This window comes from Haliotis cracherodii, unplaced genomic scaffold, assembly GCF_022045235.1.
Source record: "Haliotis cracherodii isolate W230 unplaced genomic scaffold, xgHalCrac1.p SCAF_18, whole genome shotgun sequence".
Classification (NCBI taxonomy): domain Eukaryota; kingdom Metazoa; phylum Mollusca; class Gastropoda; order Lepetellida; family Haliotidae; genus Haliotis; species Haliotis cracherodii.
In genome coordinates this window covers 5,893,366-5,912,409 of record NW_027266273.1, presented here as the reverse complement: position 1 = coordinate 5,912,409, position 19,044 = coordinate 5,893,366, and the positions used below count along the sequence as shown (strand labels likewise).

The following is a 19,044-nucleotide window of genomic DNA, read 5'->3' as shown; positions in this document are numbered from 1 at the left end:
TACATCTTTTGCCAATTTATATTTTATGTACTGTCGTCCATGTTTTCATGGTCAAGTTGACGTTTAAAGGGTTGCAAAAACGAAAGCTACAATTCTGATTTGGCCATGGAAAGGCTATGACAATTTCAAAGCAAAGTTATCTCCCCTGACTCATCATGAGATCTTGAGTGTGCAAGGTAGCAAACTTCCCATTACGGGTCACGTCAGAACAACCAATGAAATGGCTGACAAGAAATCGACATTAGCCAATCAGAAGGCAGCTTTACAACACTAGTTTCAAACTGGCGACTATGCTTCGAAACATATTTTGAGGTATTCTCGATTATAAAAATTAAAACTGACAAGAAAAACATTCTGGAATGGCTTATAGATGGCCTAGATTGTATGGATATAATCATTAAACCCGTAACTGTCATTCGGAATACCCTGTCGTAAATATTTCGTGGTTGCATGATTAGAAATCACATTCCGACAGTCACTTTCATGATCTGGTAAGCGACACTCTGACTGGTTGGATGAAAGGTTGTTCTGACGTGACCCCTAATGGGATGTCCTCAGATCTTTGTTTAGTATAGCGATAACTAAGATCATTTTAATGAGATTGTGGCACCACCAGTTAATGTGCAAGGTAGGACGGCTTGGTGATTCATTGACCATCTCAAATTGTTTCTTCATTCAAATGACTACCGGTATAACCCTGTGGCGATGCTAGATTAGAATTTGCCCCAGCAACCTATGCTGGTCGTAAGAGGCGACTTAATGGAACAGGTGGTCAGGCTTTGTGACTTATCTGATTGCGTGTCATCTTATGCCGACAATGTGGATTACAGTATCAATCACTGGATTGTCAGGTCCAGAGTCAATTGTTTACAGGTCACCATCATATAGCTGGAACATTGCTTAGTGTGGCATGTAGGCACACATGCATGCACTCACAAGCACAGAGACACAGACACATAGAGAGAGACAGAGACACAGACAGAGAGAGAGAGAGAGAGACAGACACAGACAGAGAGAGAGAGACAGAGAGAGAGAGAGACACAGAGACACAGACAGAGAGAGAGAGAGAGAGACAGACAGAGAGAGAGAGAACCACAGACAGAGAGAGAGACACACAGACACAGACAGAGAGAGAGAGACACACACAGACACAGAGAGAGAGACACATAGACACAGACAGAGAGAGAGAGAGAGACACACACACAGACAGAGACACAGACACAGAGAGACAGAGACACAGACACAGAGAGAGAGACACACAGACAGAGACAGAGAGAGACACACAGACAGAGAGAGACAGACACAGAGACACAGAGAGAGAGACACAGAGAGAGAGAGACACAGACAGAGAGAGAGAGACACAGAGACACAGACAGAGAGAGAGAGACACACACAGGGGGACACACAAATACACATGCTTACAAACACAAAGACAGAGGGACACACAGACACATGCACACACAGAGAGACACACACAGAGACACACAAACACACATGCACACATACACACACACAAACACGCACAATCAGAAACAGACACACATACACATACACACACATACAGATAGACACACATACACACACAGAGACAGACAGACAAACCATTTGATATTACACATCACAATAGCAGTCCAAGAAATGCAAAATGTTTGAGAAAGGATGGAACAATTTCTATTTTCTTTATACATTTATTTCAGGACATCCAGCATCGCCATTATTGTTTTTATTGTCAAACCTGCAGCAGATCTATAGTTTTCCACTAATCAGGACAACCCCATCATTGATGCCATGTTGACGCCTCTCCACAGTCTACTATGTAGACGACACCCCTTCATCACACACGATCCAAAGAGTGGATAATAAAGCAATTATTATATTCATAAGTATATCAGACAAGTTGGACAAAACAAGTTTAATGTATTTCCGTTGTATGATGCGTCTCCCTCCAGACCTGCAGTGAGAGAGACGGCAGAGTGTGTATCCCCACATGGATGATGGACTTGGAAGCGGTCCACATGGAGATGAACTTTAACCCTTCCCAGCTGGAGAAACATGTGAAGGTAGGTCAGTATTTTTGGCTTTGAAAGATCTCTTGTAAAACAAAGATGTGGAAAGAGGCAAAGATGATCAATTCAAGTTCCATATCCTGACAAAAGACGTTGAAAGATCGTACTTGTTGTAACCCTTCCTGGTGTTCGGCATTAGTGGGATAAAACAACAACAGGTTGGCTCTGTCAGTACAACCCACTTGTTGATTGGTTGGGACATAGTCAGTGTTTTTATCCATGCTTCCTTCACAGATTCACGACAACCGTCAGTCAATATGTGTTGGACTGAACCATGTACAACAACTAAGGCATTTGAAACTAAGAAATGCTTTAAAATAAGGTCACATGATGTTGAATATTTTGTTTGTATGAATACCAATATCATTTTGTATGTTAAAAATGTATTTTTGATTGGTGAGTTTTTGATATGGCTCAAATGATTATATTTAGCTTTAATGTTGTCTTATAGTGTAAGGAGGTTGTTTGGTAGTCGAGTGGTTAAAGCGTTCGCTCGTCATGCCGCAGACCTTGGTTTGATTTCCGTATGGGTACAATGTGTGAAGCCCATTGCTGGAATATTGCTAAAAGTGGCGTAAAACCTCTCTCACTCACTCATACTGTAAGGAATGGCTCATTGAGCTGTAAAGGGAGACGACTCTGGCCAATTGGCAGTCACAACAAGTTGGATTTAAGTTATTCAGGACCCATTTTGCAACAGTGTCTAAGTTTCACAAACAACTTACAAGAAGACGAAGTTGCCCGTTTAAATATATGTTAATGAAATGACAATGTGAGAGTAAATGTTCAATGGCTCAAACAATTTTTTGGAGCTCTGGTAAAGGTTTCCTCAGTGTTCATTGATATACCTGGGTCTTACAGTGCAAATGTCGTGAGTCTGTCATGTGTCATGCTGTGTTGGAAACAAGAAAGCACCTGATGACGCTCAACCCCCTCCCCACGACAGAGGCTGGAGGCCACGCCCTGTCTCACTACCCCCTGGTGTTTGTGGTGTCAGCCCTTGCTGCACAGGTGAGATTCAACAGGGGTATATTATCTTCAAGGCCAACTGGCCTGAAATGATCCTCAGTGCACAGTAGTATAAGACTAAAAGACAGCATACATTATGCACCTTACTCTGAATTCAGATTGGGGGAGAACAGGTGGCCCAGTCGTCTAAGGCTCTTAGTATTCCAGTTATATTGCGGCGTGTCAGCTTTAATGTGGCAGGAAAGCCTGAAGTGATGCAAGTCTCAGAGGTTTACCACTTCGGTGAAACCCACAAGCACAGGTATGGTGCTGACAAACCTAGAAACATAATCGGGGCGAACCGGGATTCGAACCCACAATCATAGGTTCCTGGCATGTCCAAGAGACGCAACTCTACACAGCGAAATGCGGTGCCTTAGACGACTGGGCCACCCGTGCCCCCCATAATTTATAGGAATTGGCTAAGTCCTGGGGAGATTTTTGAAGATGTTAACAGATATTGGTCGTCCTGTGCCACATTTATTCCTCAAGTAATGACATAATAGATTCAGAGGTCAGTCTTGTAAAATTGATTGTGTTTCATCCGTTTTTGTCGAGCTGTTGTTGTTTAGTACTAATTTACATACTGGTAATCCTCCGACACAAATACTAAAATTAGGACTTAAAGATTAGAACTTTTTCTCCCTCTGAATTTAAGTCATCTCCGAAGTAGCCCAGTATATTTGTGATGTAACATTAAGATATAACATTCAAAGGAATACCCCCAAGAGGTATGTTGTGTCCATCTTTTGCTGAACTTATGAAGTGATGTGTGCATTGTCCATCTGTCCGTCTCTTCATCCATTTTAAACATGTACATTTTTCGTACCTTACTTGAACAACCCATGCTTACCATAGGCAAGTAACATGATCAGGTGGTAAGGCTCGCTGACTTGGCTGATGCATGTCATTGTAACCCAATTGCATGGATCGATGCTCATGATATGAATCACTTGATTGTCTGGTCCAGACATGATGATTTACAGACCGCCGTCATATAGCTTGAATATTGGAGTGTGACGTTAAACAACAAACAAAACAGACACAAAAAAACATTTAATCTGAAACCACAAAGAAGTATGTGGTATGAGGAATAACATTTTATACTTCTTTTGACATGATTGTATTTTGACCCTGCTACATGGCTTTACATATCACACACCCCACTACACCTTAGTTGACTGCATTCTGAAGATCTTCTCTGTAATTCCCATTCTATGATGCAGAAACTCTATGAAATGATATCCAATGGTGTGTCTAATGTTTGCGCACAGAATCCTGATTTGATTTTGAAAGAAACCATGGTAGCCACATTAAACATGGCATTATTACACATTAATGACCCATATCTGAATGGCTGTTTTTATTGAACTGAACTTCAGCATATTGTTAGTGAAGGGATGATTAGATTGGTTTGGTTGGTTTGTTGTTTTACGTCGCACTCAGCAATATTCCAGCTATATGAGGGCGTTCTGTAAATAATCAAATCTTGACCAGACAATCAAGTTATTGGTATCATGAGCATCGACCCACGCGATTGGAATCGATGACATGCATCAACCAAATCAGCGAGCCTGACCATGTGATCCATTTAGTCACCTCTTACGACAAGGATAGTTGCCTTTCATGGCAAGCATGGGTTGCTGAAGACCTGTTCTACCCTGGCTGATTAGAACAAATGTTGAGGGTTGATTACGGATGTGGTATATCAATGACATGATCTTATTGAGGGGGGAGGTGTTAATGTCACATTTATATTTTCAACAATGGGGGTGGGGTGGGACATCGAACCCCAATGTTTCATGTCAAAAACAGATATAAGAATGACAATTTCTCAAGTGAGGTGATGTGTTGTAGGTGTGTGGGAAGGCTAGTGATGCCTACTGTGCCAGCATCCATCAGCAGGACTCGGGGTCCACCCGAGCAGACGACACTGTCAGTGCTGACCTCCAACAGCGGGAGCAAGGCTACTTGGACACAATCAAAGCTCTCCAGGTGGGACACTCGTTCATATGTTGGGTTAGCATTGGGCTGTTTCTGAGGGTGTGTTCCAGCATACCAGTGTGTATATATATATATCTGTTTTACCTCTACCGTGCACTACCACTTTTTCAATATGTAAAACCCAACATCATTACTTTTATGATTATTTAGCACAAAGCTCTAAAGAAATTAATCTGCAACTATTATTGTCCCACGAATAAAACTCTCAGACTTATTATTGTTTCTCTTTATTTGTCTGTATCAACAACGGAAATACATCTCTAGTTTATTAATTATCATTTGCAATCGCAAGGTTGTTTTCCGGAATCTTCATGGGTTGTAAAGTTAATGCAATTTAGGTAGTTTATTCTCTGACAACTAAGGTTTATTACATGGCACCAATACCATTAGTCTGGTCAGCCTTGCTGCATATAACAGTAAGTTGGTGTCATCTGCAGATCAGTTCCCACACTATTTTGCCGAAAATAAAGTTAACTGCAGTTATGAAATAGATCATAATTAATAAAACATATATACACTGTTCACAATTTTACTACAGGACTGTAATTACAGGCCTAAATGGCTTAACTGGAGACAGATTTGCTGACATATTTTGGGTATTGACATGCCTGCAGTTATGTTTTCACTGTGGGTTTCACCCCGTTCGACACAGCTGTATTTTCTGTAAAAAATATATATTTTACACACAAAAATACGAACTGTCATGTATACATTCAGGGTGAGTACTGGTGCTTATAAGGATTATCTAAGATTGATCTAACAGTTGGTGAGGGGGCGATTATGGGAGCAGGGCACTTATCCAGGTGAATACGGTAATGCTATTCATCAATGTTTGACTGTTGTAGTCTTGTTCCCAGCTACAGATTTGACTGTTGACTATTGCAGGCCCATCTTGAGTTGATGGAGTCTGATAGCATCAAGTCACTTTCAACAATGGAGAGAAAATTGAAGTCAGCTGAGACACAGCTGATGCAGAAGGAGGTGGACCTTGTCAATGAGGAGGCACTTGTACAGACCAAGTTTGAAAAACAACTCAAGCAGCTCAAGGCTTCAGCTGAGGTACGTCTCATCTTGTTGTCATAGGCCAGCCAAGGAGAGACTTGTTACATTTTACACCAGCCAAGTAGAGACTTGTTACACATTACACCAAGGAGAGACTTGTTACACATAACACCAAGTAGAGACTTGTTACATATACCACCAAGTAGAGACTTGTTACACATTACACCAAAGTGAGACTTGTTACACATAACACCAAAGTGAGACTTGTTACACATAACACCAAGTAGAGACTTGTTACACATTACACCAAAGTGAGACTTGTTACACATAACACCAAGTAGAGACTTGTTACACATTACACCAAAGTGAGACTTGTTACACATAACACCAAGTAGAGACTTGTTACACATTACACCAAAGTGAGACTTGTTACACATAACACCAAAGTGAGACTTGTTACACATAACACCAAGTAGAGACTTGTTACACATAACACCAAGTAGAGACTTGTTACACATTACACCAAAGTGAGACTTGTTACACATAACACCAAGTAGAGACTTGTTAAGCATAACACCAAAGAGAGACTTGTTACATATACCACCAAGTAGAGACTTGTTACACATTACACCAAGTAGAGACTTGTTACACATACCACCAAGTAGAGACTTGTTACACATTACACCAAGGAAAGACGTGTTACACATACCACCAAGTAGAGACTTGTTACACATTACGCCAAGTAGAGACTTGTTACACATTACGCCAAGTAGAGACTTGTTTCACATTACACCAAGTAGAGACTTGTTACACATTACACCAAGTAGAGACGTGTTACACATACCACCAAGTAGAGACTTGTTACACATTACACCAAGTAGAGACGTGTTACACATACCACCAAGTAGAGACTTGTTACACATAACGCCAAGTAGAGACTTGTTACACATTACACCAAGTAGAGACTTGTTACACATTACACCAAGGAAAGACTTGTTACACATTACACCAAGTAGAAACGTGTTACACATACCACCAAGTAGAGACTTGTTACACATTACACCAAGTAGAGACTTGTTACACATAACACCAAGTAGAGACTTGTTACACATTACACCAAGTAGAGACGTGTTACACATACCACCAAGTAGAGACTTGTTACACATTACACCAAGTAGAGACTTGTTACACATAACACCAAGTAGAGACGTGTTACACATACCACCAAGTAGAGACTTGTTACACATTACACCAAGTAGAGACTTGTTACACATTACACCAAGGAAAGACTTGTTACACATTACACCAAGTAGAGACGTGTTACACATACCACCAAGTAGAGACTTGTTACACATTACGCCAAGTAGAGACTTGTTACACATTACACCAAGTAGAGACTTGTTACACATTACACCAAGTAGAGACATGTTACACATACCACCAAGTAGAGACTTGTTACACATTACGCCAAGTAGAGACTTGTTACACATTACACCAAGTAGAGACTTGTTACACATAACACCAAGTAGAGACTTGTTACACATTACACTAAGTAGAGACGTGTTACACATACCACCAAGTAGAGACTTGTTACACATTACACCAAGTAGAGACTTGTTACACATTACACCAAGGAGAGACTTGTTACACATTACACCAAGTAGAGACTTGTTACACATACCACCAAGTAGAGACTTGTTACACATTACACCAAGGAGAGACTTGTTACACATTACACCAAGGAGAGACTTGTTACACATTACACCAAGTATTTTCACACATTTGTTTGCAGCTGACGGTGAAAGACTTGAAGACTCGGCTCCAATCTCAAGACAGGGAGATGACCAACATGAGCCAGAGACTTCACCACAAGGAGCACCAGTTGCAGCAAGTCAGGGAGGAGGTGGGTGTAGATATAACTGTGGGTGTTGTGTAGGGGTATCTGGTGAGTAGATGTAGGGGGACTATGGGAGTTTGTGTAGAGGGACTATTGGTAGTGAGTGTGGGGGACTTTGGGTGTAGGGGGACTATTGGAGTTTGTGTAGAGGGACTGTTGGGAGTGAGTGTGGGGGACTTTTGCTGCAGGGGGACTAGTGGAGTTTGTGTAGAGGGACTATTGGTGTAGGTGTAGAGGGACTGTTGGGAGTGGGTGTTGGGGACTTTGGGTGTAGGGGGACTATTGGAGTTTGTGTAGAGGGACTGTTGGGAGTGAGTGTGGGGGACTTTGGCTGCAGGGGGACTAGTGGAGTTTGTGTAGAGGGACTATTGGTGTAGGTGTAGAGGGACTGTTGGGAATGGGTGTGGGGGACTTTTTGGGTAGGGGGACTATGGGTGTGGGTGTAGAGGGACTGTTGAAAGTTGGTGTGGGGGGGAATATGGGGAGTGGGTGTAGGGGGACTATGGGGAGTGGGTGTAGGGGGACTATGGGGAGTGGGTGTAGGAGGACTATGGGTGTGGATGTAGGGGGGACTATGGGGTGTGGGTGTGGGGGGGACTATGGGGTGTGGGTGTAGGGGGACTATGGGGAGTGGGTGTGGGGGACTATGGGGAGTGGGTGTAGGGGGACTATGGGGAGTGGGTGTAGGGGGACTATGGGGAATGGGTGTAGGGGGACTATGGGGAGTGGGTGTAGGAGGACTATGGGGAGTGGGTGTAGGAGGACTATGGGGAGTGGGTGTAGGAGTACTATGGGGAGTGGGTGTAGGGGGACTATGGGGAGTGGGTATAGGAGGACTATGGGGAGTGGGTGTAGGAGGACTATGGGGAGTGGGTGTAGGGGGACTATGGGGAGTGGGTGTAGGGGGACTATGGGGAGTGGGTGTACGGGGGACTATGGGGAGTGGGTGTAGGGGGACTATGGGGAGTGGGTGTAGGGGGACTATGGGGAGTGGGTGTAGGGGGACTATGGGGAGTGGGTGTAGGGGGACTATGGGGAGTGGGTATAGGAGGACTATGGGGAGTGGGTGAAGGAGGACTATGGGGAGTGGGTGTAGGAGGACTATGGGGAGTGGGTGTAGGAGGACTATGGGGAGTGGGTGTAGGAGGACTATAGGTAGTGGGTGTAGGGGGACTATGGGGAGTGGGTGTAGGGGGACTATGGGGAGTGGGTATAGGAGGACTATGGGGAGTGGGTGTAGGGGGACTATGGGGAGTGGGTGTAGGGGGACTATGGGGTGTGGGTGTAGGGGGACTATGGGGAGTGGGTGTACAAGGGACTATGGGAAGTGGGTGTAGGGGGACTATGGGGATTGGGTGTAGGGGGACTATGGGGAGTGGGTATAGGAGGACTATGGGGAGTGGGTGTAGGGGGACTATGGGGAGTGGGTATAGGAGGACTATGGGGAGTGGGTGTAGGGGGACTATGGGGAGTGGGTGTAGGGGTCTATGGGGAGTGGGTGTAGGGGGACTATGGGGAGTGGGTGTAGGGGGACTATGGGGAGTGGGTGTAGGGGGACTATGGGTAGTGGGTGTAGGGGGACTATGGGGAGTGGGTGTAGGGGGACTATGGGGAGTGGGTGTACGGGGGACTATGGGGAGTGGATGTACGGGGGACTATGGGGTGTGGGTGTAGGGGGACTATGGGGAGTGGGTGTAGGGGGACTATGGGGTGTGGGTGTAGGGGGGACTCTGGGGAGTGTTTGTAGGGGGACTCTGGGGAGTGGGTGTAGGGAAACTATGGGTCGGTCAAAGTTTGTGAAAGGTCGTTCTGACGTGACCTCTAATGTGATGTCCTCAGCGGTAGCGATTTAATAATATTGAAATAATTTAAGCATGTGATTAATCCTGTTTTATTTATTTAAAGCATTAATTGTTTATTGTTAAGGAAGTTTATCTCTGCAGCCGTTGTAATATGTATTTACCAGCCGACTCGTCTTGCATCAAAACACAGGGCTGTGTACTCGCGGGCAGATGACCACAGAGTACTCTGATCACTGTGACGGATTAACATGACTGATTAATGAGTGATTTCAGCAATTCGTTGCAAATCAGGTGTGTCGGAGTCGGAGTACGAGACTGTCGGATTATCAGGTCTAAATAGCACTGATTTAATCGGTTCCCATCATTAGTGTCTGATAAAGCTGATTGTCGGATTAAAAAATCACAAGACTTGACTGTATAAAAATATTTTCATGATTCCAAACTTTCTTTGGACAGTATATATGTATCAATGTGTATTTTAATGAGATTCAAAAAACACTGCTGTGTAAAAGATGGTGCCCATTATTCTTTCAGACAATAAGTTTTGATTTTCTTTTTCCAATTCAAAAACATTACCGCAAGCAGGTACACGGAAAATAGCATGTCGACAACATAGCATATTAGAAAACATTCACATTAATGTATAACAACTTCGGGTATATTGCATATAGCAACATTTCGTACAATGGTAAAAACCTCCCGCCCAGTAGATATCCGCATCAAAGAACATAAGACTTCCACAGCCAAAGCAGACAGCAAATCAGCCTCTCAGATCACTAGCCATCAAATTCAGTTTGACAAAATTCAAGTCCTCTCAACCAAACATCAGGATTTCACCAAAAGAAAACTCTTAGAAGCTATATTAATCAGCCGTCACAAACCTTTGATCAACAGAGATCAAGGGTATTACATCTCGTCTGCCTATGAAGAAGAAATCAAGCAATAGACTCTTTTTAATTAGGATCCAATCAGCTTGTCACAACTGTTTAATCCTTTTAATCGGCCCGTGAAGATCCGGGGTTGAATAGATCTTCAGCAACCCATACTTGCCGTAAAAGGCAACTATATGCTTGTCGTAAGACGTAACTAACGGGATCGAGTGGTCAGGCTCACTGAATTAGTTGATGCATGTCATCGGTCATCATATCCCAACTGCATGGATCGAATCTCATGATGTCAATCACTGGATTGTCTGGTCCAGACTCGATTATTTACAGACTGCCATCATACAGCTGGAATATTACTGAGTGCGGCATTAAACAACAAATAAACAAATAAAGTATTCCTTTTAATCCTTATCCATACTGTACATCTGGCTTCATAACCCATGTGCTTCATTACCTGTGTACAACTTGTTATCCTTACTGTACATTTGGCTTCAACCAATTATCTGTATGCTACTTGTTATCTATTCCCTGCTGTCATCAATGTCAATCTGCTGCTTGCCGAAACATCATGCATATCTACCTTATACCTCTCATCACTTGGTTGTTTTCACTCCAGCTTGATAACGGCATAAGAATCTACATCGAAATGTCGCCATAAACCAGAAGTTGTTATCCATGAAGTTGTATATTTTCTTACTTCCTTACCCACTTCTAGAATGCCAAGCAAACAACATATTATTACATATTTGGTTATAAAAAATGTTCACTGTATTTCTGGATTTATGTTTTTGGTATGTTTCAATAATTTTATTCAAAATTTCTTTCAATATTATTCTCAATAATTTTGGCCAAACTCACTGTTATATACAGCAATCACAATCTGAGTACCACTGTTGACGCCTTGAAACAAACCTTGGTTGTTAGAGAATGGATGCATTTTGTAAGAAGTCATGAATGTTGTTTTCTGACTCTAAGGGCTGTGTATTGACAAAACAATTTACAGGTATCTGTATTGTGATATATTGGGAGCAAGTGTTTGACAGTGATTGGCGCTAATCGTACATGCAGATCCTATTTTCTACTAACTAATGTAAATATTACTTATCGTGGTCAGTCATCGCCATTTTGTTGTCATGGATACAGGGGAGATACTAATGTGAGTGAAAAATCACCTTCACGTTTTCGCTGTGTTCTCAATCAATTTCAAAAGGAAGCATCATTTGTGAATGAATTTCTTTGTAGATTTCAGGTTAAATGATACAAATAATAACCAACCAAAACAAAATGTGATTGCTGATTGGCTGATCTCAAATGATGGCCTGTCAAACTGTTCCATACATGAAAATTATCTGACAATGTTCCAAAGTGCCACACTCACTAAAATAACAAGATGTTAGAATATGTTATGACATGTTACGTAGGTATTTTGTAACTGAATCACTGGTAGATCATGAGAAAATATGTGTACAGCTGATCTTAATCTCTGCATATAAAAAATGGTCTTGGATAACAGTAATTACGATTGTAGTTGCAAATCATCATTTTCATTTATCACAAAATTCATATTATTAACGACCAAATTTGTCATCTCCTGTTCGTTCACCTACATTGTTACGATGTAGTTTTTTTGTTTTTTTGTAATACTTTTTTTATTCAGGGTTCAGGATACATTGTACATGATATAGTGCATATTGATACATTGACTGTTTGCACATCATTTGTAATGTGAGATTGATATTACTAGTGATAATAAATGATTTAATACATAATATATATGTATCACATGATGGAATCCCCCTTTTTTTTATGATAAAAACAACAGCCATTCACACTTCTCATACAAACACCATTTACACGCTTTCACACAAGGACGCCACAAGCACTCTCATACACACACACACATGCATTATATTCTCAAAGAGAGATCTCAAATCTCAAGTCAGTGGTTCCATTTGAATGATACGAAAATGTAGACACTAACACATGGGCATACCATAATATAGGCATGAACACATACATATATATACACACACATACATACACATGAACACATACATATACATATCCTAAAATTCAAAAAGGTTATGGTACATCATCCAGTCTTTGTTAAATTCCAAACCTCTGTTTGTGGACAAAACGATGTAGTTTTTTAGCAACTTTTCCAATACTTGTACCCAACAAGGGGGTGTACACAAGAAAATACAGTATTTAATATGTTACATCATATCAGCAATATATTGCCAATAGAACAATGAAGTAATTTAATGATGCATGGAAACATTATGCTTTGTCCTTATTCTTCTTTACCCTTTTCTCATCTATCTTAATATTCTTGCAAGATTAAATGAAAATCTAATGATTACTGTAAATTTGGAAAGTTTTGCGTACAGGAAAGTTCTGCAAAAAAGAAGAAGAAAAAAGCGTAACATACACCCATTTATATAAATTCACTACATTTTTTAGCAACTCCTCTGATACCAATGGAGTTGAAACCAATGGAGAATGAAGCTGAAACCTGAAAAACTTATTCATTTCAATCTTATGACTGCCATATTTACTTTTGTCACTTTTGACCAATACTCAGTAACTTTGGCGTGTATTATTATGAAATTTGATTGGAGCAGGCATGTGACATGCATAAATAACAATAAGTTATATGGCATATTTTGATTTTGACCCTGCTAAGGACTGATGTTATTGATACATTGTTTTATTGTATTAAAAGGTTCTTTTACTAATGTTTACATGTTCTCTTTACCAGTTTATGATCCATATTTTATTCTACTGTTGCAAATATTCCTGAAAATTTCAGGTGAGCTACAGAGCCTTCCGACTCCTTTAAATTTTGTTGACAAAATTAGGGACAGAAGTGGTTCCTTTGTGTTCATTTTAGTGCTGTGATCAGGGCACCTGAATTCAGTGAATTGTGTGCCACACTACAGGATATTATCCAGGCTTCCAACATGCAGCATGGCTGTAGAAAATGACAAAGTCCTCAATGTTTAGGGTGCAGAGCCATTGCCAGGTCAATTTTAAGAGAGGGTTTTGTGTCTGGGCCAGTAGCAGAACATTTACAGGGGTAGTGTTTTGGTTTTGTTGATGAGTTCCATCAAAGGACATTTCAGTATACGAATGCCTCAATGTCTCACAAGTCATGGTGATCTTGTGACAGGTCTTCCAACATTTTATCACGGGAAGTAATTGGATTGAGAAACTGTATGACTAGACTTAATGCTGCTGCCTACACCGTGCAACCCTCTCAATCACACACCCTGGCAGGGGTTTGGCCAATATATTCTTTCTGGTGTCAGTCCTTGGAAAGAACACTTTGGTTCATGCAGAACCCTGGAGAATAATACTTACCATTTGGGCTGTTTGAGCAAATCATGTTTTGAACATGCTACACGTCCCTTTCATCCCTGTTCCTGTAGGGGATGTTGGGTAGCCGAGTGGTTAATGTACTGGCTCATCTTGCCTTAGTTCCAGGTTTGATTCCCCTCATTTTTACAATGTATGAAACTGAACTTGGCATACATGCTCATGATATGTCTGGAATATAGCCAAAGAACAAAAAAACACAAACACTTTCTGCATTTTTTATATTCACTAAGAATTCCTGGTCAATTTGAGTTTGGTCATAAACCATTTATTCCCTTAAACATGTTGAGCAAGGTGAAACTGCAGCTGTGAGAGGCCCAATATTGACCCTACTGTTTCAGAAAAATTACACAGATTTTTTTATGTCACGATAAAGAATATCAAGTAACAGTTGTTATCCCATAACATTATTGAGAGGGTAACAAAATTGAATTATATTTCTATTTGAAAAACGAAAATAATATATTTAAAGAAATTTAAAATCATCTGTAACGATATATAAAATCAAGAAAGTTGAATTCTTACACTTACGGGAATCAGTGTTTGAACTGAATGACTGAAATCAATTCTTGCCATCCTTTGAGAAACTTGAACTTTTATCTCACAACTTATCGTGTCTTTTATCACGTGCAATTTCCCACATTTGTGAAATGTGTGAAGCCAATGTTTGCTTTCCTGTGATATAAATTAAATAATAAAAGAAACACACAACCCTACTTTCTACTTAACTTTTGCGTTATACATTTCCAAAAGAAAACTGAAAGAGGACATGGGTTCCTGTTGTTTTGTGGAAGGATATCTAACGTGATTGTGTTGTTTCAGTTGGAGGACACACATCGGTCATTGGAAAAGAAGAACATTGTTCTGCTGGAGGAGTTGTCACACTATATCACTCAAAACAGAAACAGGTGAGAATCAGAAGAAGAGTGTTCTCTTGGAGGAGTTGTCAAACTCTATCACTCAAAACAGAAACAGGTGAGAATCAGAACAATGTTCCTTTAATTGGAACAGGTGAAAATCAGAAGAGTGATGTTCTCTTGGAGGAGTTGTCACACTATATCACTCAAAACAGAAACAGGTGAGAATCAGAAGAAGAGTGTTCTCATGCAGTGTTAGATCTTGGCATAAGTCCTATAGTCCTTGCTAAACTGGCCAAAGTTAAGTTATCCTAAGAACTAGTAGAAACAGCAATTTTAAGGGGTTTTGCTTTGTGTTATCATTATAAGGACTAGTGCACTAAAAATGTTAGTGTCATTAAGTTGTCGTCTCCCTATATCAGGTGAGAATCAGAATCCAATATGTCTGACTTGCACTTCCTGTGTACCTTCTTGTCTGGGAACTCTGGAGCTTTTCTGCTTAACATTTTTGCACTTGAATATCAAAGGAGTGTGTAACCTTTTCTAAGTGATCAATATTATCTGTTGTTATGGTCACAAGGTCTTTCTTCCTTTATCAATATCATTAGACAATAACCCTTTTGATCTCAAGATGCTGATGTATTGTACATACCTTCAGGTGATACTCCTAGTATTATTTCATGAAGTGAGTCCAACATGTTTCCCAGGCCTTGAAAGCCAAATTGAGATCACCAAGTGCCAGCTTTTAAGGAAAAATAAGTTTTGATAACACTGACACCGTGATATCTGCCTTATCTGAAAGGGTTAAGATCTGTCTCCCAGCATCCGTTTATTACACTCTGAGATAGCAACTTAATGAAAGAATCAAATTCAATCAAATCTGGCTCACTTCCATTGATCTGACCAGAGACAGACAGAAATGGTTACAAACTGTTTGATCACAGGTTCTTAAGTGTTGCGTGTACTCATTACTTAAACCAAGTTGCCCACCACAAATCAAACTCGTCTTTACAAAATTCGCTTTTCTTTGTCCACTATTTAAACCTAAGATGAAGATTTAAGCAGCCTGATCGAAAGACACATTGATTTTGGTATGGGGAGATTGGAGCCTGTTTGTGGCTTAATGCACACTGCATGCAAACTATCTTTTTTACTGACAGGACTTTGACGTCTCGTCTTGAAGGGCTGTTTGGTGCTTTCAGAAACACTGTATGAAAATCTGGTTTCTAAACTGAGAAAAAGTGGCCTCCATGTCACCTTTCAGGGTCAAAGAGGTCCTTGGTTGTCCCCATGGACTTCAGGGCATACCACTGAATCCATTTCTGTTGCTGTTGCCATTCACAGATGTTATGAACATTTTTGATGAATTGCCCAACTATTGTATAAGCATCTAGTGGAGCGTTGTAAACTGTCTGATATATATTGGCCTGAGCACATCCAGCGCCAGAAGGAAGATGGTATCTTATATCAATAAAAGGTAGCTGGTCTACATGTTCAATTAATAAAACTTTATTTTGGATCTGTTGCTTTTGTTTAGTGGTGTACACACTGAAACCTCTTTAATCCAGAAAACCCACATTTCACACAGCCTATTCTATGTATTTATTTAAGCCACACTTTTTTGTTAACTTGCTTTTCCGATCTGCCGACTGCCGATTGTTGAAATGGAAGAAAAAAAAATTCAGAATTTGCTTTTATTTTTCTCACCAATAGGCTGATAGCATATTGTGCTCAAAAAGTATTTTCTAAACAAAGACCCACTGAAGTTGATTTATTAAACATGGGAATCAAAATAAAGTTTGTTGCTGTTCCTGAAATTGCTAGGATGCAGAGATGCACAACAGTGTTCCCGCTTGATTCATCAGGTTTGCATTGCTTAAGGCAACAGCTGTGTTGCAGGCTCTCCTCCCACATTAAACCATTTATATTTCTTATACCAGCAGACCTGTAGTGGAACAGTAAAAGAAATTGAATTGTATTTTTGTTGTTTTCTCCCCACCTATCAACAGGTATCTTCCTGTTAAAAATGCCTAAAGCAAGTAAAGAAAGTGTGGTCTAAAGGAACATCACGGTGTTAATCAGGACAATTTCTTAAGAATGATATCAGAGTATTGAAGTTTCATGGCATATGTGATGGCATAAATTCCTTTTATTCTTTTTTACAATTTTTTTTATAACAATCAATTACTCTGTGATCCCACCTTCATGTAGATGTTCATTTGCACATGCATTTACATGTAACATTTCTTCTCCTGACCCTGTGAATTACAATTCTGGCACAACTCCATTTAATTCCATTACAATTTTGTGCCAATCTCCATTAAATTGCTTTACAATTCTGGAACAATTTCACTGAATTCCATACAAATTCTTCGCCAAGGACATCAAATGGGCGATCTTTTTCAATTTATCTTCCCTTCACTAACTCGTTAGGTGCTCTGTCCAACCTCAAACTGACGGCGCATGAGTTACGTGTGATACAAGGGGTGCCTGTTACTATCACATCTATGGATAGTTATCCAGTATAAGCTTCACCTCTATCGGCCACGTTCAGGCTATGTGGACAGTATATCGTGTCACCTAAACAACGATCTATCTATTGTCATGTCCTGAAATAGATGTTCCGAGATTCAATGATACCTCAGGGATGACTGCTTATATTGTGATACTAAATCACTTGTTAGCTGTTCAACACAAGGGGGTGGGATCAGCTGATTGTTCATTCAAATGTGCTTTGTAGATGTTTTGCAGTCAGTACTAATAGTGTTGCCCTTGATGAATGAAGTATATTTTCATTGTATACTTACTCATGTCCGTGTTGTATTATCACTGACCCATCTTCCCGAGGCAAGAGAGTTCACTGACTTTAAAAGTCCAGTTTCCACCATTGCCGAACATGGCTGAAATTTCTGGGCTCGATCGTAGCGCCAACAGTGACTATTACGAGTTATGTCCCTTCTCAGCCTCTCCCATGGACCAATGAGATTCCACTTCTCGTATCACTTGCATTTGCTTCAAACAAAATGGCGGCGTCCAGTCAGGACGATCTGATCGATAATAAAGATCTATATTGTGATAAAACGGGTCTTACATCGCGAAGTGCATCAAATCACGTGAGCACCTACATTAAAAACATGAAAACATTCGGAAAATATCTGTTGACAACGAGTTGGCGGTGCACATGCTTTGCAAATCCTGCAATCGACCGAACTCTGCACGACAGTTTACGAACCGGATTTCGATTTCGTTGCGCGATTTTGATTGGACTATGCATAGACTCGTTAGTCCAGCAAAAATGTAACTCCATAATGCCAGCCTAGTTCGGCAAGGGTGGTAACTGGACTTTTATAGTCAGTTAACTCCCTTGCTTCGGGAAGATGCACTGACCAGGCTACATGCATGCATTCCAGTACAGCAGTTAGGCAATGCAGTATGTCAAAATGTGAAGGTCTTATCCAACATAAAGTTTGTCAGTAAATGTTGTGAATTTTCCCAGCAACACAAGTATTTATCAGGTGTTCGGGTATATATAAATGAGATTGGTGAGAAAACTGTTTAAAAAATTGCAAAAGAAACAGGCACTAAAATTATGTCATCAACTCCATATCATAACACAATATTCAAAACAAAAGAATTGGAAATCACTGAAATCCATTTTAATATTTGTGAGGGTTAATTGGTGCATGGTGTATAAAAATATTGTATGGATGAATGCTGGCTGTTTGTTGCCAAAAATTACCATGATTACATTTCAATTTTGATCAATAAAAGAGAGGTATTATTTTTGATGTTATTTTCTCTCTCTTTATGTCAACAAATATCTGTAATTTACTACTATTTTAAAAACATGTTTATCAGAACTTTGTAAGAGATGGATCAATCAATGAACACCTGTGATGACTCAAAGCACAATGCGTATGGTTTTACGCCGCTTTTACCAATATTCCAGCAATATCACAGCAGGGGACACCAGGAATGGGCTTCACACATTGTACCCATGTCGGGAATCGAACCCGGGTCTTCGGCGTGACGAGCGAACGCTGTAACCACTAGGCTACCCGACCGCCCTCTCAAAGCACAAAATGATGGGACATATTCTATAAGGGGCAGAATAATGTGTGTTTTTTTTAAATTTTAAACTAT

At 40.5% G+C, this 19,044-nt stretch overlaps 1 protein-coding gene across 1 annotated transcript in view; it reads left to right on the top strand.

Moving 5' to 3' along the window:
- LOC139465204 (uncharacterized) overlaps positions 1-19,044 on the top strand; it is a 44,637-nt gene that overhangs the window by 16,918 nt on the left and 8,675 nt on the right. The window contains exons 11-16 of the mRNA XM_071246869.1: positions 1,950-2,060; positions 2,928-3,077; positions 4,932-5,069; positions 5,964-6,137; positions 7,873-7,983; positions 14,867-14,952. Coding sequence (XP_071102970.1) covers positions 1,950-2,060; positions 2,928-3,077; positions 4,932-5,069; positions 5,964-6,137; positions 7,873-7,983; positions 14,867-14,952 — 770 coding nt within the window. The remainder of the gene's footprint in view (positions 1-1,949; positions 2,061-2,927; positions 3,078-4,931; positions 5,070-5,963; positions 6,138-7,872; positions 7,984-14,866; positions 14,953-19,044) is intronic.